Source organism: Acinonyx jubatus, chromosome E3 (genome assembly GCF_027475565.1).
Source record: "Acinonyx jubatus isolate Ajub_Pintada_27869175 chromosome E3, VMU_Ajub_asm_v1.0, whole genome shotgun sequence".
In the NCBI taxonomy this organism is placed as follows: Eukaryota; Metazoa; Chordata; class Mammalia; order Carnivora; family Felidae; genus Acinonyx; species Acinonyx jubatus.
In genome coordinates, this window is record NC_069398.1 from 4123348 (window position 1) to 4150253 (window position 26906).

The 26906-nt window shown below is 49.8% G+C and overlaps 1 protein-coding gene across 1 annotated transcript in view; it reads right to left on the bottom strand.

The window, feature by feature from the left end:
* GRIN2A (glutamate ionotropic receptor NMDA type subunit 2A) overlaps positions 1 to 24513 on the bottom strand; it is a 363632-nt gene extending 339119 nt beyond the window's left edge. The window contains exons 1-3 of the mRNA XM_027043273.2: positions 24239 to 24513; positions 23472 to 23662; positions 21593 to 22024 (exon numbers count right to left, since the gene is read on the bottom strand). Of these exons, the coding sequence (XP_026899074.1) occupies positions 21593 to 22006 (414 nt within the window). The 5' untranslated portion in view covers positions 22007 to 22024; positions 23472 to 23662; positions 24239 to 24513. The remainder of the gene's footprint in view (positions 1 to 21592; positions 22025 to 23471; positions 23663 to 24238) is intronic.
* Positions 24514 to 26906: the final 2393 nt, after the last annotated feature.

Sequence of the window (26906 nt, forward strand, 5' to 3'; positions counted from 1 at the left end):
TGGACCTCGACCTTACAACCCTGAGATCAAGAGTCACATACTCCACTAAATGAGCTAGCCAGGTGCCCCAAGTGAATCTGGTTTCTATTTTTTTAGTGATGATATAGCATTTCCTTTTTCAGTATATTTATTTTAATATGTAACCAAAAGCGCTGTGGGAAGAAAAAAAGGAAAGAAAAAAAAGTCAATCCCCAATAAATTCAACATAGCCATTTGACCCCCAATTCACTCCTGGATAATGTATCCAAATAATTGAGAGGAGGTGTTCCAAGAAGAAAGTTATGCTAACATGCATAGAGGCACGATTGACGATCGCCACATGGTAGAAACAACACACGTGTCCACTGAGGGGTGAATGGACACACTAAATGTGGTCTATCCCCACAATAGAAGAGTATTTGGCCATAAAAGGGAATAAAGCACTTGCTATAACACGGGTGAACCTTGAAAACATCACACTCAATGGAAGATGCCAGACCCAACACGTCTTACAGGATTCCATTCCTTCCTTTCCACCTGGAACAGGTAAATCCACAGAGACAGAAAGTCCAGCAGATGCCGGGGCTGCAGGGAAGGAAGTGGGGGCATGACTCCTTCATGGTTACGGGGCCCCTGTGGAACAAGGAAGACGTTCTGGGACTAGAGAGAGGGGAAGGTCACATGATGGTATGAATGTGCTAAGCACCAATGAACTGTTCACTCTACGGTGGTTAAAATGACCTATTTTATGTTATGTGTACTTTACCACAATTTAAGAAACAATAGTCAAAAGGGTCAAAAACTCGTGAAGGTGGGGAAGGACTGAAGCTTAAGAAGCTCTGGCGGGGGGGGGGGGGGAAAAACACAGGCTGTGGAGTCAAGAGACCCGAGCTCAAGTCCCAGCTCCGTTACCTCCTAGCTGCGTGGCCAAGAGCCCTGGGTTTCCCTGGGTTTCCCTGGGTTTCCCTGCCTTCCACAAGGTGAAGGCGGTACTCCTCCAGTCCCTGCCAGCAGCATGGTGCCTGCACATCTAGGAGCTCAACGGACGTCCACCCTTCCTTCCCCTTCTGAGAACAGGTGACTCCAACAGCAGGGACATCACTGACACAGAGATGGAACCAAGTAAGAGGTTCTAGGCAGGTTTGGCTTGAGACACTTGTGGCTCAGTGGCTCAGGTGTGGCCTGTGGCTGGTGGATCACTGCGTAGGGTATTCTACGTTACATCAAGGGGAGAAGCCCCCCCTCAAGCAACCAGGGGGATGGAACGTAACCCAGGGCGAGAGGTGGGGACTACAGGTGTGGACTGGGCATCTAAGCAGCTCCAGCCACGGAAGACCACATCTGGGGAAGGGAAGCTGCCAGGGATGCTTTGAGGAAGGCCCTGCCTCTCCTACACTGGGGCACAGGCCCTCCTGAGCAGAGAGAAGGCAGGCTGTCATCAGCCACGATGGAATGATTCCTGACCCCCAAGAAGCAGCAGACACCCCACTGTCAAGGGGGGGGGGGGTGGCTTAGCCAATCACAACCCCACTCTAAAGATGAGGAAAGGTAAGGTCCAGAGAGGAGAAAGAAAGGAAGAAGATATACTATCAGTGTATGATTTCATTTATGTAAAACTCCTTTTTGACAGAATGACAGAATGTTGACTTGCAGAGGCCATCCCAGGCCTAACTCAACGCCCCCAAAGGTGACCAATATGACCTGCTGTTCTGACCTCACAGAATTCCCCCAGAGAAGGCAAGATGTTAAAGCTGGAAGGGCACTCAGTCCCACCTCTTCACTGGCAAATGAGGAAACTGAGGACCAGAGTTTGCCAAGCCTGCCCACCCAAACTCATCCTACCAGCATGGTGACATGACAATGGTTAGCACAATCTTGCCATGCCTCTACGGTGAGTCAGTTATAATGGCCCTGTGGTCCACTAAACCATGGCCCCCAAGATACCCAGGCCCTAATCTCCAGAATTCTTAAATGTTACCTTAAGTGGCAACAGGGTTTTTGCAGGTATGATTAAATTACAGGTCTTGCGGGTGGGGGCCTGGCTGGCTCAGTCAGTAAAGTGTGCAACTTTTTTTTTTTTTTTAGAGCAGGGGTGAGAGCATGAGCAGGGGAGGGGCAGAGGGAGAGCGAGAGAAACTCCCAAGCAGGCTCCGTACCCAGCGCAGAACCAAACACCGGGCTCGATGTCATGTCTGTGAGATCATGACCTGAGCGAAAATCAAGAATCAGACACTTAACCAACTGAGCCACCCGGGTGTCCCAAAGCATGCGACTCTTGATCTCAGGGTCTTGAGTTCAAGCCCTAAGTTGGGGGTGGAGCCTACATACACACATACATACATACATACATCAATGTCTATTCACTTATAAAATAAGGATCGTGGGTTGGGGAGACTATCGCGGATATTTGAGTGAGACCTAAGTGTGATCACAAGCGTCCTTACAGGAGATGTGACAAGCGAGGCAAGATGCTTCTGGCTTTGAAGGTGGAGGAAGGGGCCACAAGCCAAGGAGTGGGACGCTGGGAAAAGCCAGGAAATAGATTCTCCCACAGAGCCTCCAGAGGGAACACAGCCTTGCTGATTTCGGCACAGTGAACCTGACTTCAGATTTGCCCTCTGAAGCTCTAAGAGGATGAAAATGCAGTGTTTTTGGACACCACCAGGTCTGTGCTAAGTTGATACAGCAGCCGTGGGAAACCAGCCTAGTCCTGGCCCTAGCACTTCCGACTTACCTGCTTTTTTATTTAAATATCTATTGAGTGCTCACCCTGCCCCAAACCAGTGTCCTGGGTCCTGGGAACAGGGAAAGACAGAGTCCTAAATATAAGTGGGTACAGTGCTCACAAACCAAGTGACTGGGAACACACGCCACATGGAAGAGTGGACCAACAGCAGGTGAATGGTGGATGAGACGTGGGCGAGCCTAGGTCCAGCGGAACTTCTTCTGCCCCAGCCAGGACACCAGACACGGCTTTGGGAATGAAAGAGAAGGCTGCCTGAAGGGGCTTCGTTACAACCTGCATTCTAAGTAGGGTTCCTGGTAACAGGTGGGATCAGAGATCTATCTAGATCTCTGATGTTGTCACCGTGCAGCTGATGATTCGTATTCTTTGCTTGGAGGGGGAACGTACGGTCAGGGAACAAAATCGTTACCATGTGCAGTTGAACCAGAGATCTTGGCTGCTTTAATGAGTTCTTCCAACCAATTGCACTCACCCAAATCAACCATAAAAGTTAACAGGTTCGTTTAAGAAATAAAATTTGATCTCAGTCTATTTTGGAGAGATGCCCAAATTTACAGAAAGCTCGTTATTAATTTGTTTTTTTCTCTTCCCCAGGTATCCTGAATTTCTTGGTTCTCCCCCCCACCCCCCGCCCGCCCTCATCCAGGTCCAAGAGAGATGGAGAAACTGTTCATAAAGAATTTGGTGGAGAGGCAGAGTAATCGTTCCGACAACTCCCCGTAAGGCCATGTGTGAGCTACGTGAATCATCCTTCTCAAAAGAATATTAAGCGCCTATGTGCACAAGCATCTGTGTCTTTTGCAATCTGCTCCGTGCCCTTACGCACTGTGTCTCAGCATTTCTCAGCTGCCAGAGGAGCCAAAGAAAAGTGTTAACACCCTTGTGCAAAACGTCTCTCTTGGTCTTGACACCAGCCCCCAAATAAGGGAGTAGATTCCACTAGAGAAAGAGACAGGCACATTGACTGACACTTGTCTGGTCCAAGCTGCAAAGGTTTTATGAAGCGTGGAACCCCAAGTGTAATGATGACTTTACTTATTAAGCACCCGCTGTGTCTCCAGGATCACACAGAGACCAGACCTCAAACCCTGGAACCATGGTTCTCCTCCAGGAATGAATGCAACCCGCAGGGAACATTCATCAGCATCTGGAGACATTTGGGGCTGTCACAACTGGGGGTGGGGCAATGCTACTGGAATCCAGTGGGTGGAGGCCAGGGGTGCTAACCGTCCTACAACGTACAGAACAGCTTCCACAACAAGAGACTACCCAGCCAACACGTCACGAGTGCGAGTTTAAGAAACCCCGCCAGAATGCCAGACTAGCCGGGTTCCGATCCTGGCTCCACCTGTGGATTCACACACAGGCCAAAATAATGAAACCTACTGCATCACGCTGTTGCAAGATGCCAAGTGTTGATACGCAGAAAAGATTTGTATTAGAGCACGTTCTGCTTTAGGGGCCAAGCAATGTGCTATAAATGCTTCTCACAGATAATTATTGGTCTTCACGAACGAGCACAGGAGGTTGTTGCAAGACAGAGGTTACTATTAACCCATTTGATAGCTAAGAAGTTGAGGCTCAGAATGGTGAAGTGACTTGTCCACAGACAAAGAGCCGGTACGTTCGGGAGCCAGGTTTTGAGCTATCTGGATTCAAGGCACACACTCTCAAACTGAGGCAGGCACAGCCCAGCAGGTGCAGGGAATGAATACAGGCGTTTCCTAGAGTATCATTTTGCTCGACTATTTGGTGAAGGGAAAAACTGACCCGTGTATCTGGTAGGCCATTTTCAAATTATTTTGGCCTTAATACCAACAGAGTTACACCATGGGATGGGATTCATCACCTGCATGAATCTCCAAGGTCAAGTGCAGTGAGAAGGCCACCTGGGCCACAGCCTGCCGTCCACACATGCGTACCAGACTCTCCACTGTACAGGATTCCAACAAATCCCCACAAACTTAGTGGCTTAAAGCGACACAGATGTGTCCCCTTACAGCTCCAGGGTTCCAAAGTCTGGAATGGGCACCCCTGGACGAAAATCAAGGTCTCGATGGGGCTGTGTTTCCTCTGGAGATTCCGGTGGAGGATCTGTTTCCTGGCCTTTCCCAGCTGCTGGGGCCACCTGTGTGCCTTGGCTCGTGGACACTGCCTCCACCTTCACAGCAAATCACCCGCCCTCTGCTCTGTCATCACCTCTCCTTCTCTGGCTCTTCCAAGGATCTCTACGATTCCATGGGCCCCACACGATGATCCAAGAGAATGTCCTCAAGTTGGAAGATACTTGACCGCATCCTATTCGCACAGTCCCTTCCGCCATACAAGGCAATGTATTCTTGGGTCCAGGGACTGGGACGTCTTGGGAGGGCCATTATTCTGTGTGTCACAGCCCCTAAGGCTCTCAGAGTAAAAGTTTTTGGGAAGCACTGAACCTGGACGTCCTAGACGCGTTCCAGGAAGGATTCCAAGACGAGGAAGGACTCGGTTCCTCACGCAGGAGCCCTGGTGCCAGCACAGAAGCCCCATCGTGATGAGGGGAAAGTCAGTTTTAGCACAGATGGGGGTCTGGGGTCTGGGCTGGGCACCTAAGCCCTCCCAGCTCAGGAGACGAGGGGCACTGAGGAGCCTTGGAATGAGCTACCTCCCAGCCTCTCCAAACCGGTTTGCTGGGGCCGCTGTAACAGAGCGCAGCTCTGAAGGCTGGAAGCCCAAGACCAAAGTGTCAGCAGGCTGGTTTCTGCCATGGCCGCTCTCCTTGGCCTGCAAATGGCCGTGATCTCCCTGTGATCCTTACACGTCTTTTCTCTGTACCTGTCTGTGTCCTAATCTCTTCTTAGAAGGACACAAGTCATATCATATTAGGGCCCATTTTCATGTAAATTAGGACCTCATTTTACCTCCTTACCTCTTTGAAGACATCCATCTCCAGATACAGTCACATTCTGAGTCGCTGGGGGTTAAGACTTTTAGGGCGACACAATTCAGTGCATAACCTCGAAAACGATAAACTCCAACCTATTCCAGGCTCCTCCTACCCTTAGATGAAGTGGGAGACATGCCCCTTTCCCCCTGGAAACTATGAGAATTTGAAAACCTCCATGCACCCGTCTGAGAATGGAGAATTTCTCATTCTGAAGGAGAGAAGGAAGCCAGAGATACTACCAGCAAATAAGCACATGATCCCACTAGGGCATCCATGGCCCTCCTCTGAAAGTTCTTCTTCTTTTTTTTCTAGAGACAGTGTGTGCACATGAGCAGGGAGAGAGGGGTAGACAGGGAAAGAGGGAGAGGGAAAGAGAGGTAGAGGGGGAGAGAGGGAGAGACATGGAGGGGGAGAGAGGGGGGAAGGGGGAGAGAGGGAGACAGAGGGAGAGAGAGGGGGAGACAGGGAGAGAGGGAGAGAGGGGGGAGAGAGGGAGAAAGGGAGAGGGGAGAAGGGGGAGAGGGGGAAGAGGGGGAAAGGGGGGGAGAAGGAGAGAGAAGGAGACACAGGGGGAGAGAGGGGGAGAGAGGGAGACAAAGGGAAAGGGGGAGAGAGAGGGGAAGAGGGGGGAGGGGAAGAGAGGGAGAGAAGGGGAGAGGGGGGAGAGAGAGGGAGGAGAGAGAGGGGGGAGAGAGAGGGGGAAGAGAGGGGGAAGAGAGGAGGGGGAAGAGAGAGGGGGAAGAGAGAGGGAGAAGTGAGAGGGGGAGAGAGGGGGGAGGGGAGGAGAGGGGAGAGAGAGGGAGAGGGGAGAGATGGGTAAGAGAGAGGGAAGAGAGAGGGGGGAGGGAGGAGAGAGGGAGAGAAGGGGAGAGGGGGGAGAGAGAGGGAGGAGAGAGAGGGGGAAGAGAGAAGGGGAAGGAAGAGGGGGAAGAGAGAGGGGGAGAGAGGGGGGGAAGAGAGAGGGGGAAGAGAGAGGGGGAAGAGAGAGGGGGAAGAGAGAGGGGGAAGAGAGAGGGGGAAGAGAGAGGGGGAAGAGAGAGGGGGAAGAGAGAGGGGGAAGAGAGAGGGGGAAGAGAGAGGGGGAAGAGAGAAGGGGAAGGAAGAGGGGGAAGAGAGAGGGGGAGAGAGGGGGAGAGAGGGGGAGAAGGGGGGAGAGGGAGAGAGAGGGAAAGAGAGGGAAAGAGGGAGGGAGAGGGAGAAAGGGAGCCGGGGAGAGGGGGAGAAGGAGGGAGTGGGAGAGAGAGGGAAGGAGAGATGGCGGCGGGAGGGGGCAGGGTGAGAGGGAGAGAGAGGGAGAGAGGGGAGAGGGGGAGGGGGGAGAGAGAGAGAGAGAGAGAGAGAGAGAGAGAGAGAGAGAGAGAGAGGAGAATCCCAAGCAGGCGCCACCTTCAGCCCGGAGGCCAACACAGGGCTCCATACCTCGACCCAGGATCTCGACCTGAGCCAAAACCAAGAGTCAGACACTCAATGGCCTGAGCCGCCCAGGCGCCCCCCAGGGTCCGTCTTTGACGAAGCTCATTTAGGTTGCCGAGTATTTCCACTGAGTTACAAGGTTATTTTTTGCTTCGGCAAATGGCCACGTTGCACCCCAAAACCAGAGACTGAAACAGACCCTTTCATCCCCCCCAGTGAAGACAGAAGTTTCTGGGGAAGGTCTGGCTGGGAGGAAAAGGGGGCGGGGACTGGGGACAAAAGCCGGCTTTTGGCTCCCTGCCTGGGAGGGAGGCAAGCTTGTGGGGAAGGGCCTGGCAATTTCACAGCGGAGAAAGGGAAAGGGCCGGGCTCAGGGGGGGAAGCTAACGAAGCACATCTCTGCTCCGCGTTTTAGGACGGGAGCGCCAACATGTTTCCAGCCCCACCTCCCCATCTCAGGGCACAGCTGACCTATGGCAGAGGAAAGAGCCATCCTCCGCCACGTTCTGGACGGTTCCTCCAGAAACCCACGGCACACGCTTTGGCATGAAAGACGCAAGAGATCTCAGTCCTGCTCTAGTCTGGGGTCCAGCTGATACACGAGAGCACAACCGTTCTGGTTGCTGATACGTCAAAAGGTTTTGGTTTTGACAGTTAAGGGCCACAGTCTCCAGGGTCTTCAAGTCCCTCTGCCCCAGGAAGCCTCTACCTTCTCATAACCAGCACCAGAGGACTGACACCTGACCCAACAGGGGCTCCGGGGGCACCTGCTCTGATCGGTCGTGATTGTTTCAGTTGTAACAGAAGGCCACAGACTGGGCACGGGGGGATTATTAGCAACACACATTTGTTTCTCACAGTTCCAGAGGCAGAAAGTCCAAGATCAAGGCACCAGCAGATTCGGTGTCTGAGGACAGTCCACTTCCCAGTTCACGGATGGCCGTCTTCTCGCCGGGACCTCACATGGTGGGAAGGGCGAGGGAGCTCTGTGGGCTCTCCTTTATCAGGGCACTTATCCCATTCATGAGAGTTCCACCCTCACCCCCCCAATACCCCCCTCCCAATACCATGCCATTAGCGTTAGGATCTCGACACAGGATGGGGTGGGCAGTGGGGTGACAAACATCCAGGCTGTAATAAGGATCATTCTATACTAATAAATATGTTGGAGATTCCCCCCACGCCTGTTAATGTCAATCCTAAATACCTTCTACTTTCCTTTAAGATCCATTTCACTTCCCTCATCCCTGCCATGGGAAAGAACAGCGATGACGTGCCGCCCACACAATATCCCTTTCGGATCACAGGGCAGTTACCATCACATTGTCACCCTGCCTTTGCTCTACTAGAGAAAGGAGCAAACCATAGCACCGCATCCCTACTGCTCACCACAAAGCCCGTGACATGAGCACATCCCAGGCCCACCACGACAAGGTTCTCTATCTTCTCTCCTGGCATACCACAATAGTCAAATCCCACAAAATAATTCTCTGCTGGGAAATCTCACATTTTAAAGCAATTCTTGAAGCGACGCTGATACAGACACAATGGTTGAGCAATGCCTAGTGACTAAGAATGAATAATCGCAGAACTCCCTGCCAGGCTTCAAAATATTTATTATTTTTTAGAAATTCAAATTATTTTACTGTACTTTCTATTGGAATCCATCATTTTCTGAGGCTTTCCATTCACACAATGAGAAATATCAAACAGGCTAAGATGTGCAACACCTAGGGATATAAAAGTCTGACTAAATTAAGATGCATTCTGCAGCAGGTGCCGTAAAAGAGATGCAAATTAAAATAATGAGATGACATTTTCACGGAACCAATGAGAATGACTTTTGTTTCAAGTGTGGGCCAGAGTTAGGTGAGGGAGCTACTGTCACATAGCTATCCGAAGTGTCCAGTGGTCCAATCCTTCTGGAAACCAATTAGCAGCATGTATCATGAACCTTAAAATTCTTCGCGCACAGTGGCCCGGCGATTTCAGACGTAGGAATCAATTCAAAACCAGTAATCTGCAACTCAGACGTTTCATTATAAAGCTCTTGAGCTGAGGCGTTGTGTTTAACAGCAACGAATGTGAAGAAAGCTAAATCATCAAGGAAATCATGATGTGTCCGCAGAATGGAAAAGGTGGCAGGTAAGAACGCTTACAAATAGTCTGTAATGCTAGTGATAGAATGTAAAGTAAATTAGAAGCTATACATGAAATTATGTAACCGATATGTATCTGTGTTTGTACAGCAGGCAAAGAAGACTAGAAGAAGAAAAAAAAACAACTAGAACGAAATCCATGATAATGTCAACGGTAGCTGTGATGTCCAAGGTGATTTTTATTTTCTTTATACGTCTTTCAATCTCTCACGTCCTCTAAATTGTACACTTGTTAGATTACTTTTATGTTAGCTGAGGTTTGTTTGTTTTTTTTAAGAGTTGCGGGGTTTTTTAACGTTTATTTATTTTCAGAGAGAGGAAGCAAGCAGGGCAAGGAGAGAGAGAATCCCAAGCAGGCTCCGCATTGTCAGCACAGAGCCCGATATGAGGCTGGACCCACGAACCGTGACATCAGGACCTGAGCCCAAACGACAGCACTACGCGGGCGCCCCAGCTGAGGTTCTGTCTTTTAACAGTCTGTAAAATCCTCATCCTTTGGAGATACACGCTGACGTATTTGTAGATGAAATAGAACAATATCTGGGATTCGCTTTAAAACGATCCAGCTGTGGGGCTGGACGTGAAACCAGAACGGTCATGCGTCAAAGCCAGGTGACGGGGACGTGAGGGCTCACGCTATTGTCTCTACTTGGGGACGTGTTTGAAATTCTTCACGGTAAAAGTATGTCTTTGAAGGCTACCAAAGGGTGTCACAAAGGAACGAAGAAAATAAGGAAACACCAACAGAAACAAAAAGCACCAATGAGCCAAGGCAAAATCAACAGCCATCAACCAAAGTGCAATTGGACCATGAAGCTCGGCCTTCACCCAGGGGCTGCCTTTTTCAGAATCCCACTGTCAGAAACCATGCCTATCACCGAGCACCAGAGCCGCGGCCAGCGGGTCGGTTTCTAGAGCTCCACATCCTGTCCCCTCTCCCCGTGCTGTGGCTCTGTTCACCAGGGTCAACCAAAACCACGTTCCTCAGCCCTACAAATATCTTAGCTTTAAAACAATTCGCCTAGAAAATATGTTGTTGTTTTTCAGCCCGAGGACTACAGACATGCAAGATGACAGGGATTTCAAATGCCACTCACTCTTTCTGGCTAGAGTTTCCTAATTTGGAAGAGGCAAGATACAGCAGGAGACATTCAGCCATTTGTGACAACAAAACAGAGATCGGCAAAAAGCTAAATGTTTTGATTGTGAGAACTGCCATCCAGAGGAACATTCAGGAGCTATCAAAACCACACTCAAGCCTGGCAGCTCGGTGGAACACGTTAAGGAGAAGGAAAGGCCTAGACTGTAGGCCGGCACCTGGGCCTCCGTGAGCCAGCCTCCTCTCCTCTCTGCGGCTTGTCCTCTGCAGCCACGGATGTGACCTGCAGGGGCAGACACATGGGATGCCAGCCTCTTCTGGCCAGGAGTTCTCGAATGCAAATCGAGCCCAGATTTGACCTTCTAGCACCTTCTCTGACAAGCTCCCACCCTCACGCCTCTGGATGAGGTGCCCCTCTGCTATGTTCCCCAGCCCCCCTGGAGCTACCCCAATCACAGACGCACCTCTCTGGGCTTTAATTGCCAGTCTCCTCCAGCTAGATGCACATCAGAGCAAATCTGATCACTGATATATCTACAGAACATTTTGGGACAGGATACAGGCTCCATAAACGTTTGAAGAATGAACATATTTATAAACCAATAAACCAATAAATAAATAAATTCCAAGGAGGTCTACGAATGAGTTTCAGGGGACCTGTGAACCCCTAACAATTGCACATAATATTGAATGCATGTTTAGGAATGGGCATCCCTCCGGGGGGGGGGGGTCCATACCTCCTATTAGTGTATGAAATGATCATGACTCCCCAGCGGGCTCACCCCAAATTGTCTTAAATTTCTTGGGTGAGTATGTGGGCCTGGCTTTAAGGTGTCAGTGATTTGCACAAGTCACCTTAAATTCTAGAGTGAATTTTTATTTTGTTTTGCAGAAACAAGCACAGTAGGGGACCAATGGAAAATGATTAAACCTCTTTTTTGTTAAGTCAGTGAGACTTAAGAAGAAAAGATCCTTGTTAACATACCAATAGCCTGCAAAAGTTACAAATGGAAACAAACTTCCACTCCCATTTCATATTCTTCCTCTTTGAACCGGTGACCTGGTCACCCCCTCGGAGAGGGGCACGTGTGTGAGGACCTTCCATGCATGCATTGAGCAAACATTCTTTCTCTGAATTCTATATTGTATTCCTTGGATTTTTTTTTTACTCTAGTTCTAATAAATAAATAATTTGAATATACCCATTTCCATCATATGGAATGCTGTAACATTTGAACACAAAGACAACGCTTTTGCAAACCAATTCTGGATTTTGTTTCTTCCCGGGATGTGTGAAGGAAGAACAAAGGACGTGCCCAACAGTGGACGAGCACCCAGAGCCACTGCTGCCCTAAGGAAATGCTCAAAATGCAGGGGGTACAGCAGACAAGAAAGAAAGATTTGGCAACTGGAAATTCAGAGAGGGTTCTGGCTCTCTCTTTAGAATATGAACGTATTCTTACAATAACGTGTGCAAAAACGTGAATATACTTTCGTAAGTAATCATGATTAACTGGGTGCGGTTCTAAACCGCCCCCCCCCCCATTTGGAGATCACTGGCAATTATTCTAAACATCATCTCTGGTAGCTGTGCTTCTTAGCCAAAAACATTCCCACTAGTAAATATGACGTCGGCTGACCTACTTATGTTTATATTTATATATGTGTGTGTGAGTTGATATATACATAGGTTTTCTGCTTTTCAAATGCTGTCTACCCTTCAGGATGATGTAAAGTCCTTTGGAGATTTGAGGTGATGATGCCAGGATCATAAATTCCTCCCCCAAGCCGGGCAAGTTTATACTGAATTACTCACACACTTGCAGAAAGTGAGGATGTTGGTTTTCAGCCAAATCCAAGGGCCTGAAGTACCAGGACTTGGGGATTTAAAAAACAAAAAAACCAAAAAAAAACCCACAAGGATTTGAGAGGTGCAGAGCTTCTGAGTTAGAAAGAACCTCAGAGGTGACCCCATCCAATACTTCCATGAGTCCAACACCCCCCCCACCCCCCCCACCCCCGATCCCGCTCCTAACAGACGACAATCACTTTCAGCCCAGCCACGTCTGACAGTCACTCATTATTCTCCGAACCATTGCGGTCTTCGGTCACAGACCTAATTGCCAAAGCTTATCTTACCATATGTCATTTAGATCCTACACAACCCTGAAGGCCCTTCCTCTGGACACACTGTCGTTGTTCAATATCTGTCTTTAAATATTATCCACCCCCCCCCCCCCCGATCCCTGCCAAACTAAGTCTATGGATCATGGTGTTTGTGTGGCTGGAGAGATCATCAGTTATACCACTCAGCCATTGCTCCTATGCTTCTGCTAACAGAAGCAAATTTTGCTTCATTGGCAATTATCCATTCTTGGCGAAGAATCTTGATTGTTAATCTCTATCAGTGATGTTCAAGGGGAGGCATGTGACCCAGTTCTGGCCAATGAAATGTAAGGGGAAGTCAATTCTAACACAAGAGGAGAGGGCCTAGAAGAAAGCTTCTTTTCCCCCTCCTTTTTTTTCCCATTTTAAATGCTGGCATGTGAAGATGTGATGGCTGGAACAGAAGGCTGCTTCTGTGACCAAGAGGAAACAGCAAATAGAGGCAAAATAGAAAAATGGAAAGGACCTGAATCCTTGGTGGGTTACCGAGTTACTAAATCACATCTGGGACTCCTTGCTAAATAAAAAAAAAAAAAAAAACTACCTGTCTTAATTGTTTAAGCCATCATCGGCCAAACATTCTGTTATTTGCAGCTGAAAGCACCAATAACAACAGAAAAGGTATAATGCAGCTATCACCTCTCTTGATTTGGACATTATATTTCTAGAAATATGGACTTCACTTTTTCTAAGAGCCATATCACTACTTAGAATCTGCTGAGCATCGAGTGCAAAACAAACAAGCAAATAAACACAACCCCTGTGACTGGAGATCATAATCTCAAACGCTTCAGACACCACACAATTAACATAAATGTGTGAATCTGGATGGATGTCAGATAACAGGGAGCAAGGACATTAAAATGCAGGCATTTTAAAGAGCTTATTAGAAAAATAAAATACTAATGCATTTATGAGGCTGATCCAGTAGGCAGTTCATGACTCTTGCGAAAACCATCCTCAAATTGGGGAGCTACATCTCCCCCCTTCCTATGAGAAAGTGCCATTTCTTCTTAAATCCTCCAATGTAGTCGGTAGTATCTGACTCTATCTCTTCAGTCCGGAAAGACAGTTCTGAGTTTTAATTCCATCACCCAACATCTTAATCAATTTAGTTAACCAAAATATTAACATCAAAATCCACTGTCCCTCTTGAATGTAAGCCCCTTCCCTAACCCTAATGGAGTCCCAGTCATTAACTTGAGAAGGCAGTAAGAGCAAAAGAACAGTGGATAAGGATTCTCTAATCAAATACCTTTGGGGCTGCCAGGTTCCCCAGGCTGTCACCGAGTCACTTAATCCTTGGCAGAAACCAAATGAGAGACTGTATCTGTGCACAGCCTAAAGCCCTAAGCCCAGCGCAAATATATAGTCTAGTCGGTGGAGTTATTTACTGCAAGGCTCACGGAGACAGTCTCCTGTGGTGGTCATTTTCACCCTGGCCACATCTGATCTTCAGTTTGCCAGGATAAAGCCCACGGCAAATTCGAAGAACTAAAAGCCCCTGGTTGTCCCAGGAAACTCATATTCCCATTCATGTTCATATTAAGGCAATATGAACCGTCTCATGTTGGACTCTCCACTTCTAACACTTCTGTGGGATTCGTCCCCCGTTTCTTGCAGGGGTTACCATCACATCGCCACACGACCCTTCATCATTTTTTCTGGTGGTGAAAAAATGCAAGTGCATTGGACACAAATAAAAATGACATGATATAGACACAATAACAAAAGTGTTCCTGTAATAATTATTACGAGCCAAGCACTGAGCTACCTGTTATCTCATTTAAATCTTACAGCTCCATGAAGTACATACTCTTTCTGTCCCCTTTTTAAAAACAAAGACATCGAGGCCAGGCTGGGGTCAGAAACAAACAGTGAGGACACTGAGACTCAGAGCCATTAAGAAGCTTTCTCATGATCAGCCAGCTGGTAAGTGAAAGCCTGAATTTAAACACAGACAACCAAACTCAAGGTTCAATTTATCAACCACGTTATAATGACATTAACAAAATTTTTTTAATGTTTATTCATTTTTTGAGAGACAGAGAGAGACAGAGTGTGAGCAGGGGAGGGGCAGAGAGAGAGGGAGACACAGAATCCGAAGCAGGCTCCGGGCTCTGAGCCGTCAGCACAGAGCCTGATGCGGGGCTCGAACCCACAGACTGTGAGATCACGACCTGAGCTGAAGTCAGCCGCTTAACCGATTGAGCCACCCAGGCGCCCCAGTATAATGACATTTTTTAAAAAGACTGAAATAGCAGGAGTCCACCACTCAAAGATAACCACGGCTCACATTTTGGCAGGTCTCTTGCCAGTCTTTCCTTGAAGGTGGTAAAATTTTCAGAGCTGGAAGAGGCCTCAGAGATAGTATCACCCTAAACGTCATTTCACAGGAAAGCCTAAGGACCAGAAAGGTGAAGGGCCTTTCTCCGGGTCACACTGCTATTTGGAAATGGAACTCAGGTCCTCGGACCCTCTGTCCAAGGTTTTCGGGGGCCTTTGACTCAAGTTGGTTGGTAGTGGCTTCCTCGAGTACCGTGTTGAGAAGGATTTAAGGTCCTTAAAGATTTAAGGCTCAGGAGATCAGCGATGGCAGCAGTAAACACAGCAGCACAGATATATGCACATCATGAGTTTGCCACTTGCCAAGGAACAGCCCTTGGGAGAGAAGCGGAGTGCCCAGGAAAGGCTTTCTTAATAAAGACCAGCTATATTCTTCACCTACACCAGGGTCTCAAACCCCAGCGCCTTCAGGGATGAGGTTCTAGCATGAATGAGGGAAGTGGGCAAGCAGAAGGCTGAACATGGGAAGAGCGCCAGCCCTGAGAGGGTAAGGGTGCTATTCACCTCCAGCCGCCTGTTGCCTGCTGAGGGGAAGGGCAGGGCCCATGTTGCCAGGCCTTCTGAATTCTTGCAGTGAAGCATGAAATCTGGATTTTTAAAAATGTGAGGTCTCCGGGGCGCCTGGGTGGCTCAGTCGGTTAAGCGTCCAACTTTGGTTCAGGTCACGATCTCATCGTCAGTGGGTTCGAGCCCCGCGTCGGGCTCTGTGCTGACAGCTGGGAGCCTGGAGCCCGCTTCGGACTCTGTGTCTCCCTCTCTCTCTGCCTTTCCCCCGCTTAGGCTCGCTCTCTCTCTCTCTCTCTCTCTCTCTCTCTCTCAAAAGCAAACACTAAAAAAAATTTTAACTGTGATGTCTCCTAACTTTAATGCTGGCAACGAATCCAAATCTGAATAAAAAACAGGGAGTGAAGAACAAAGAAAACCCACGAGCTAACAACATTATAACCGCTCGTTTTCACTATGGGCTTACCAGAAGCCATCATTCTGCACTGCAAACCCAAGATGCTATTTGTATGTCTTTCTCCCTCTCTTTCTTTCTGCCTCCCTCCTTCCCTCCCAGCCCCCTGATCCCTTCCATCGCTCCAGCTAGAGAAGCCTTTCCCATCTGGGGCTACCAAAAAGAACATCAACACTGTACCTTCCAAACCCACCAGAACACAGCTGCCAAGAGTCCAAGCGATTACCAATGACCCCCAAGGGCCACTTGGAAAGTGAGTCATGCCTCTCGGGGTGATGCCTTTTCCTCTCCAATGACTTATGGAAGGAGGGGTAGATGATTGCATCTGATACGCCTCATCGCAAAGGCTCAAGATAGGCCTCCTCACTCTCTCTGGAACTACCCAAAGCCTGAGTGGGCTCCACCAACATTCTGATGTGCACGTCTACCCTTCCCATGAGCTTTGAGGGTCTCACTCATAGCCTAACTCTGGAGGTGCCCGGTTACAAGAGAAAGTCCCACTTCTGGCTAATGACCTATTACTCAGCCGCACTACCTGGGCCTTTTGTATGGAACACCCCCAATTTCTGTTAATCCCAAGGATGGCTAGTAATTATCTGCCCACTAGAAAGAAGAGGAGACTGACACACACCTATGAGATCAGTCAGCAAGTAGGGAACAAACACTGCATGGGAAGCCCTGAACCACAGTGTGTTAAGTTCATCTGGAAACTGCAGCAAGCTGGCATTGGAACCAGGGACTTGATTCATTCAATCAACAAACATTTGCCAAGAAACAAACGCAAAGGGCGAGATCAGCACAAGGTGCTGAAAAGAACACACACGCGAACCAGAAATAAACCTTAATAAAGGTGGAAAATAGAAATATTAGTCACAATGACTGTGGTATAAACAGAATACTCCGCAGCCATTTAAAATCATGTTTGAGAAGTCTATTTTGTTAAATAGGATTTAAAGGGAAAATTCCACAAATACATAATCAAGCTTGAAAAAAAAAAATGAAAGCAGGTTGTGAAATATAACTGGGTCAAAATCAGAGTGAACACACTCAGTAATTCCTCCCCTGCTCCTAAGATGCAGAATTTATAGATAAACCTTTAGATGTTTTAAATTTTACATAATACTGCTTGGAAATAAGACAAGGGAATCACGAATTAAAAATAAAGAGGACTCTCTAAAAATAAATGAATCAAAAGATGGGACTCTACAATCTCAAGCAGGACTCAAAGTCACATAGTTCATGGGGGATGGGTCCAATATGAGCCAAGGAAGCAGAGGTCCCAACATCTACCCAGGGAATTAGAGGCAAAACTGGACTCAGAGTCATGCTTCCAGGAGTCACAGTCAAAAAGGACGCCTCCGTCTGTGCCAAGGAGCAAAAATGAAGCAACTTACATGAGCCTGGGACCCAAGCGGGCACCATAGGATATACAGAGCAGAGAGAGAGCTCTGAGTTGAGCTGTTGACATGAGCTCTAGTTGAAAAGCACATATACCCTTGCAGACATAGGGCAGAAGATATCATAAAATCACCTTGAAAATAAGTTCACAAACAAAACACATGAGGACATAGGAGACATTAGAGAACACATGAGGACATCCAATGATCAGAATCTGCAAAATGAAAGAATTCATATCTGAAGAAACAAAGATGCTAGAGCAATCACAGAAGGACTTCACGGTATTTTTTTTAATCCTCAAAGGGATAGAGGAAGAATTTATATTCACAAAGTAAAAAGAGGGTTTTTAAAATAAAATAAAGAAGCAGGAAGGTATAAAAAGGGGCCAATTATTTATCTTGAAAATACGGTGAACATGTGAAATTAAAAGCTCAACAGACAGGTAAAATAACAGACAAGATACAAATAAAAAGAGCTGGTTAAGGCAAAATAATAGACCAGATACAAATAAGAGTTGGTTAACTGGAGTACAGAACTGGAGAGACCTCCTCAAACATAACACAGAGAGATAGAGAACTGAAAAAAAATGTTTAAGATACATGGAGAAACTACATACGGAGAGAACAGAGAAAATACTGGACAGGAAACAGCCAACAGATAATGGCTGAGATTTTTCCGCAATTAAAGAAAAACCTGAATCTTATGACTAAAAAAAGCCCACAGAGTGCAACGTACAAAAACAAAACAAAAACAAAACATATATACAGTATAATCCTGAACTGATAACTAACTGAATACAGCTTAGAAGAAAGAGACCCTCATGTCCAACAGTGGCTGGCTGCTCCTGGTGACAGAACTTAGAGGGAAGAACTTTATTTTCTTCTTTAAAGGTTAATATATTTTCTAAACGCTCTCCGGTGAAATGACATTATTTTTATAAACTGTGGAAGAGTAGTATTCATTATTTCAAATACACATAAACACACTTTTTAAAAAGACTATCCTCAAGGAACTTCCACTCGAGTAGAAGAGGTGAGGTATGGATCGACACAACATAGAAAGTCCACGCAATAAGCGACATGGCTAGATGTAGCTAAAATCTAAGCCTTGTCTTTTCCCCCATGGACTCGCTAGAAATAGAAAGGGAGGAGGAGGTGAGGGCATTGAGCAGAAACATGAAGGTCTAATGCATATGCCTGGTTTATTAGGGGCTATTGCTGCAACCAGAGTTGTGTTCCATTTGGAGGGGATCAAAGTGGCCAAACCAAGATAAGATTAGAACTTTATCTACATCAAACATTATTTTCACCTCTACTTGAATTATATTTCAGGACCACCCACTGATAGAAGCAAAAATTAACATCTCTACTGTAAATGAACATCACACAAATCTGCCACTTAACACATTTCAGTTATTAGAAGGCTTTGTTCTTTCTCACACGGGTCAGGTAGACTGAGGGAAAGGTAAAAATGGGAGGGGGGGGCATGTTGAATTTAACTGATAATCAAGTTAAATACCATTCTTATCCATAGGGGCACTATCAACTATCATGCTGCCAATTTGGAAGTGAAAACAACACAGGTACGTTCTGGGCTTTACCAAATGAACATCGTCTTAGCGGGGAGACAGAAAGGCCTGTTCAGTCTGGGGAGATTCAGACTTTGTGGCCGTAACGCTGTTGGCACACTCAACCAAGCAAGGTGGAGTTTTAGGCAACATCTCATGGCTGCCTCTTCAGAGCCAAACAAACTGCACTCGGTGTTCAGCTCCAAAGGAAACAGGCAGCAAAGGCACAAGCCAGAGAGATGTGCTACTAATCTGGAAGGAAGGGCTGTTCCCATCTCAGATTATCTCTTTCTTTGTTTTAAGACATTCAGGTTTCTCAAAATGCCACTCTTTACCCACCTCCACCCAACATCACCTGCACATCCCACGCGTGGGGCCCAACACGTACCCCAACATTATCTCCGCTCCCTTCTTTGATTCCCTGCCATCAAGACCAACTTGGCCAGCCCTGACAATTCCCTTCACAATTTTTGAACCAATGGACTCTTTCATTCCTCTCCCAACACCACCTCGTAAATCTCTCTCTTAACAGGACTTCTCTGAAAACGTCCTTTCTTATCTTCCTCTTGCATTTCCGGAATCCCTTTTTCTTCTTTACTCCGAAGTGGGGCCACACTCTTGCCCAATCCCCAGAAGGTGGTTTCCTTTGATAGAAGACGAGGATACGTCCACCCACACCCTCCCAACTCCCTTTCTCACGGCCCTTTAAGGGAGGAGCAGCCGCGGGTCCAGTTGGTCAGAGCCTGGCGTTCACAGTGGACAGGGTCGCCATCTACCAAATGGGTGGTCAACTCTGAGCCCACTCCCTGTTCCTACTTATTTGCCCACAGTCAGATGGATAAAATCAGGTAAGAGCCTGAGCCATAGACCTGCCAGATCAGACCTCCCAGACTCAAGACACCGTCTCTAAGTCAGATTACAACAGATTTCTCCATTGATGGTGCTGGGCCCTAGTCAATCCACAAATTTCACTTTCCACATGGCAGTACTATCTTTCGTGTGCTGCTTTTTTGGTCAAAACTTCAGAAGGGAGGTGGGATCAAGGGTGATATTTAGATCCCCAAATCACCAACCCCCTGCCAGAAACTACAGTTCTCATTCATGCCTTCATCAGACGACTGGTCATCCTTACGCATGAGCCCTGGGCTCTGATTCACTGCACCTCTCCATGGCTCACTATCTCCTATAAACTGAGATTAATTCCTTGACCCTCCTGAAGTTAAGATGACAAAATTAAAGGACAAGCTTAATTTGCTGGAAAGTGAGATCACAGCTTGAGACCAGAAGACCAAGATCTAGTCCCATCACCCACTGTGTGGCCTCAGCCAAGTCTTTAACTGCCCGCGCCACCACCCCCCCACCGCTATGCCTCAGGTACTTCATCTGAAAGTTGCAGGATGCTCTAGGGACTCCAAGACCTTCTCCAGTTCGTACACTGGTGGCAGGGCACAGCTGTTCCCTACTTCGTCTTTTTTTATCCCAGAAAGGAGCTCCCCAAAACAGAGAGGTGGCTGGGAAAATGCTCGGCCGCACGGAGGAATCCTGCTAGACTGCAAAGCATTTCAAATGAATGTTTAATAAGATACCGCATTGGTTGTATACTTCGGCTGAATGTGCTGCAGCCCAGGAGACCTGAAAGAATTAATACAGTTCCCAAAGGAGCTGGTGGGAATTGCTGAGGCAGAGGCAGAGGCAGAATCTGATTTGATGAATATAAAAGTGCTTTGAGAGCGTCAGAAGGAAAGTGCTCTGACAAATGTCTGCTCGTTCCATTAGCATGTCTCCCGCTATTTAAGGAACACATTCCAAGAAGGTCTCGGGACTGGGGACCACAGCACACAAGGGCACGCTCCCTCTCCCTGCCACCCCCCTGCTTCTGACCCCATGTGAGGCCCTTCCTGGGGCTTAGAGATACAGTGCACCCATGACTCCAGGTTTTTCTCCTTCCTCACTGTGCTTCTCCCTTCTGATCCTCAAACCAGGCCCTCATAACATCTCACCCAACCTTCAAGTCTCTCCTCTTCCCCAAACCAACACTCTCGGATGGTTCGCAGAATAACCTTCTCTCCCATCCTAAACCAAGAGATGGGGACACACCTTGTTTTGTTCGGACACTATCCAAGTTCATACCAAAACCCATCCTTGGGAAGCAACCCCTCCATCTGACGTTCTGGGCGCCCCTGACAGCCCCACCCAGGGAACATGTAGGAAAATGCCAGGCCCTCCATACTCAGGGTCTACAGTCAGTTGTCTCCACTCGCACCCACTCCTTAGAGGAACGCTCTGCTGTGCGCCTGCACAGGACTTCTCAAACTCTCCGCCCCTCTTCCCCCAACTGCGGAGTCTGTGGAAGCATATTTCTCTGCCCTTTTGCGCTTTACCTAAAGACTATGCGTTTTATTCCATAACATAGCCACGTTTCAGCTTTTTGAAAATAGTTTTAGTCGCTTACCGCAAAGGGGGAAAATGGACACTTTTCCACAAATCAGGTAAAAGTGACATTCTAGAAATACGAGCTGGAGGGTTTCAAGTGTCCCCAAGCTCACCTCTGTGCACTATCTGGAAACCTCCAAGCGTTCCACCACTTCCTCACAAATCTGCATTCACTGAGTTCTCCCTGGCATACCCAAAGTGCCTGAGACCCTCAGAACCAAGGCAGAAAGCGTTTCCATTCATTTCTGGGTTGGAAAGGCAAAACCTGGCTTTCACCAGAGCCAGTGGCCACGACCCTCTCTCAGATCAAAACAGATGGCAGAGGCTCCCCAAGACCTGTGGTGGCTGTGGTATGATCAGCACACTCCCGGGGCCTGGCAGCCTATCACCTCTCCCACTTACCTTGTCAGCCATGATCATAGATGCGCCCCCGTGGATGCCCAGGATGGGGATGAAAGTCTGCGAAGAGATAAAATCCAGCATCTGAGCCACGGCCTCCTGGTCGGTGTCGTCCCCAAACACAAGGCCATGGATGCGCGCCCCAGACATGAGGTCGCACACATGTGTGATGAGGCTCTTGGGGTCCGTGCGGTTCATCAGCAGGGCCACCACGTTCACGTCCAGGGGCAACCCTGCTGCCTGCTCGGGGCCCCACAGGTTTCGCAGTTCGCGCTCCGTCACGTCGTGGCTGTGACCCAGCAGCACCGCAATGTTCAGCGCCGGGGGACCCTTCTCCGCCGCCGCACCCTGCGCCGGACCGCGCCAGACCAGAAGGGCCGGCAGCACCAGCAGGGTCCAATAACCCAGTCTGCCCATAGTCGCCACTTACGGTCCCTGCAAGGCGGAGAGGGAGAGTCAGGGCCGCGGGGAGGAAAGGTTCCAGAGGAAAGGGATTACAGACCCAGCCCCTTGCTCTAGGAGCCCGGTATACAGCCCATCCCCAGCACGAGCTGACAGAGTCACTGACTCCATTCCCCATTCCCGCCGCCATCCACATCCCTCCACCCAGTTCTATCCACAACTCCAATCGGAGTTAAGTCTCCATCACTATCCCTAAACCCATTTTTGCATCCAGCCTCCGTCTCATCCCCTGTCTCCAGCCTCCTCTCCATACCCAACTCTGCCCACGTTTCCCACCACACCCCCAAGTTAGCTGTGGACCACAGCCCCTGAGCGTAGGCGCACAGAGCAAAACCTCCACCCACCCCTCTCCCACCCGACTAGTTCAGACCAAGTTACCGACCCCGCCCCCTGCTCAAGGGAGCCAACTACAAAGCAGCCCCCGCGTGCGGAGGCGGTGCTGAGACTCCGCAGCCCTGCTCCCGCGCTGTGCTAGATGACTGACCCCGCCCCCTCTGAATCCTCCGGGTACAGCACAGACCTGGCTCCACGCGGCACGCGCTGCAGACCCCACTCCTCTCCTGCAGGGTGGCCCCCACCAAGTTCACGGGAGTGCAGACATTCACCCATGCGCCCCAGGCGCGTGGGGGAAATTGGGCCCCCCCCACCTCGCGCGGGGGTACAGTGAAGCGATTTCCACTCAACTGCAAGCGAGCCCCAGGACCCGCCCCCTACACGCACGCATGCACACACACACGCGCGCGCACACACACACACACACACACACGCCCTCTCTCATGCGCACCGCGTGCAATGCAGAATCCCAGAGCGGAGAGCAGGCGCTTCCACCCGTGGGCCGGTGCGTGGGAGCTGGCAGGGAACTGCGTGGGGGGAAAGGTAGGCTCCTAAGCGGCTCTCCGACGGACACGAACTGTACAGACCCTCCCCAGGCTTTCCACTACAGGTCCTGTTACCAAGTCTTAGATGCATGTGGGTAGTGGGCTGCACAACCTGACAGGCACGCCCGCCGTTCTGCGCACAGCCGCAGGCCGCTGTGGCGGTGCCCACGGCCATCCGGAGTCCACACACGTCCTCAGTCGGTGCACACACATGTATCGCGCCAGGTGCACAACTGCGCGTGCCTGCAAATACCAGCACAGTCGTGCACGCGTGCACAGGCGCGCGCCCCTCGGGCCCGGCGCTGCTGGAGCCAGGGGAAGTTAGGGAGAACTCGTTCTGGCCGAGGCACTCTTAGGGTGAGCACAGCGGAGCGCGGAGCCGCAGCGCCCCCTGGTGCTCCTCCCGCGCCTCGCTACAGATAATCCCTCTCCCGCTTCCTCTCTCCCTCTCTCTCCTGTTCCTTCTCCCGCTCTCACTCTCTCTCCGGTTGAGTCTTCCTCTTCCCAGGCCGGCCGAGCCCAGGTCTCCCGCTGGGACGTACCTGTAGCCGGAGAAGGTCGAGGATGCAGTGGGGCGCGCTGCGCGCACGAGCATCTCGGCCGCCTCAGCAGCCACCGGGTTTAGCGGGTTTCCGCATGCTGCGGCCCCCGCGCGCTCCCCTGGCTGTCCCGCGCTGTCTGCATCGCCCCCACGGGGGGCGGCTATCCCAGCCGGAGGCTCTGCAGCAGGGCTCTACCGGGGTGGAGAAGAGACGGAGAGGCTGGGTCAGCCCGCGGGCAGGAGAAAGGGGACCGGGGGGGCAGGCTGCAGTCTGCAATGCTCACAGCCCCCTGTGCGCACAGGGGGCTCAACCGAAGAGGGGGAGCTGAAGCTCCATGCCCAAGACCCCCTGTGCGGATCCTCAGACCCCGTGGTCGATATGGAGAGCTCCGCTCCTGGGCGCACAGGAGAACCCGAGCCCCAGGTTCGCCACGCACGAGAAGCTAACTGGGCATCTCCACCCTCACCCCCTACCACCTCCCCGGCGCCGGCTGCTGGCAGTTGTTCGGCCAGGAGCTGCTGAGCGAGGGGGGTAGGGAGAGAAAGAGGAGGGAATGGAGGGGGGTGGCTGGCTGAGTTTGCGATGAGCCGGCAGGAGAGGGGGAGGGAAGGACTCGGGCTCCCGCGATCCCGGATCCCCGAAGGAGGTGCGATCATTCCCACGCAACGACCCTCTTGCGGTCCTGCCGCCCCCTCCTATCCAGGCCTCCCACCATCTTTTCCCCCAAAGGGGGCCTCCCAGGCCCCGCGTCCCGCGCCAGCACTCACCGCAGCCTCTCTCCACATAGTTCTCAGCAGTGGCCGCTCCTGGTCATCTCCAGGGCTGATGGCTGCGGCCGCGACTCTCAGCGCTCACCCAGCCCCATGCTCCGGCTAGCCCCGCGGCGCCTCCCTCCAAAAGCCGGAGCTCGGCTTCCTGCCCCACTCCGGACAGCAGCTGCCCGGTCCTCTAAGCGCGCCCGGGAGCCCTCTCCGCAGCCCAGGCTCCGGCTGGTGGTGTGCGTGAGGGCGAGTGTGTGTGTGTGTGTGTGTGAGTGAGTGTGTGAGTGAGTGTGTGAGTGAGTGTGGGAGCGCGCGCGCGTGTGGCCGGGGATCCCCGCGGTCCCCGCTGGAGAGAGGCGCGGGCGGGGGATGGCAGCTCCCTCTGGGCCCTTCGCTGCGGGGCCAGCTCGCCACCAGGCGTTCAGCTCCCCATTTCCCGACGGGAGTCCGGAGAGCGCCCAGCCACCCTGGTTCACAGCACTGGCAAAACCGGGCTCCTGAGGCTTGCTTCTGCTGCGGTCGCCTCGGAGGAAGAGGAGGAGGAAGGCAGGGGCGCCCCCACGTCAACTTAGGGGACTTGTTCTCAGTCGGCTAGACGCAGCAGCCCCCGCGACAGCCAGGGAGGCTTGGAGCTCCGGTGGGCGAAAGCATCTCCCGCCCGCAGCCGCCCTCCCTGGAGGCGGGCCGAGGCAGACCCCGCAGTCCCTCGGCGGCGGCGGCGCGGAGCACTGCCACCCTTTCCCGGGGCGCACGGCGGCGACAAGGCCAGGATAGGCGACTGCCTGGCGAAGTGGGTGCCTGCGGCGATGTGCCGCTGTCCCTGGTGCTGAAAACGCGCTCTCCGCCCGCTCCTGAGCGTCTGGTGCGGCTGAAGAATCAATTATTCAGATCTCTGCTACCGCTTCCTCCTCCCCCAGTGCCTTGCGCTGGGTACAGCAATCCCCCCTCCACGCACAGGCGCGCCGACACACACACACACACACACACACACACACACACACACACACACCACAGAATCTGCTCCAATGCTTCTCCCTGTGTCTCACCACCCCCGTAAGGGAACCCACTCCTCTGATGTCAGGGAGCCAGAATCCTAAAAGTAAAGACATCTCTACATCCCCCACTTGCTTCCTTCTTGTTTTCTAAGTTATAACAAAAGTCGCCCTGAGGCTGCCACTTCTAAGCTACCAGCAGGGGTGAGCCAGAGAGCACGGGACTGCCTGGGTGTGTGGGGCCTGGCTGGCTTGAATTCTGGCAACTGAGCATGAAAAACATTGTCAAATGAGCACCTTTGCCCCTTTTACACTCAGCTGTATCTCTCCTTCCAACTCCCAGGTCCCTGCTTTCCTTACCTCAGGCCCTGAAATCAAAGAGGCCTTAAATTATAAGAGGTTTTGCAATCACAGTTTTTTCTAACCCTGTATCCTCCACTCATCAGCCTGATATCACCTTTGGGCTTGCTACATATTTATCTTTCCTTATCAACCGCTAATCTGAAAAGCAGAGAAGAACAGTAAAAGTATCTATTTCTTAGGGTTATTTGGAAAAGAAAAGGAGATAGCTTCAGTAAAGTAGCCAACAAAGTCCAGCACACAGTAGATGCTCATTAAACATGAGGTCCCTACAAGGTGGTCTAGGAGGGAAGGGCCTCTTTCCAAGAAGGCTGAATACTGAAATGGAAACAGTAAAGGTATACAGTTCCAGGAGACCTATGGGTGCATTAGTAAGCGGATTGTGTACGTTAAGTTCTCTAGAGTTTTATTATTCAAAAGACAGAACGGAAGAAATTCTGAAAGGTAAATGAAAATGGTGGGTTGTATGACATACAGCAAAGAATAGAAAAGTGTTTCATTTCTTGAGGCAGTAACTGGGCTGAGCTAGATTGAGTGAAAATGATCATTTCTTGGATTTTGGCACAGGTGCAGAACCCCGGTTTGGAGACTTACAGGGAAATTAGGCTCTTTGATTTAAACGATGTGGAAATTATATACAATAAAACACACATCTCTTAGGGCACCTGGGTGGCTCAGTCGGTTAAGCATCTGACTTCAGCTCAGGTCATGTCTCCCTCTCTACCCTTTCCCCGCTCGTTCTCTCTCTCTCTCTCTCTCTCTCTCTCTCTCTCTCTCAAAAATAAACATTAAAAAATAAAAATTAAAAAATTAAAAATTGAAAAAAAAATCTCTAAAAAATTCAGTTCAAGTTTTGAAATTACACGCATCTGGGTAGACCATCACCCAAAACAAATATTTTCATCACCTTCAGATAAAATATTTCATCACCTTCAGATAAAATATTTTCATCACCTTCAGAAAGTGTCCTTGTGGCCCTCTGTTGTTAATCCCACATCCCCCTTTTAGAAACCACAATTTTTCTTTCTAACACCATTTATCAGCTTTGCTTATTTTCAAACTTTGTACAAATAGATTCTACATTGTACATTTTTTGGTGACTGGCTTTTTTCACTTAACCTAATGTCTGGGAGATTCATTGATGCTGCTGCATGTAACAACAGCTTTTTCTTTGCTGTTGGTGAGCAGCTTTCCATTGTATGAATAAACCACACTTTGTGTATCCATCTTTGATGGCTGGACATGTGGATTATATCTGTGGAGCTTTTTTTTTAATTTTTAATTTAAAAATTTTTTAATGTTTATTTTTCAGAGACGGAGCA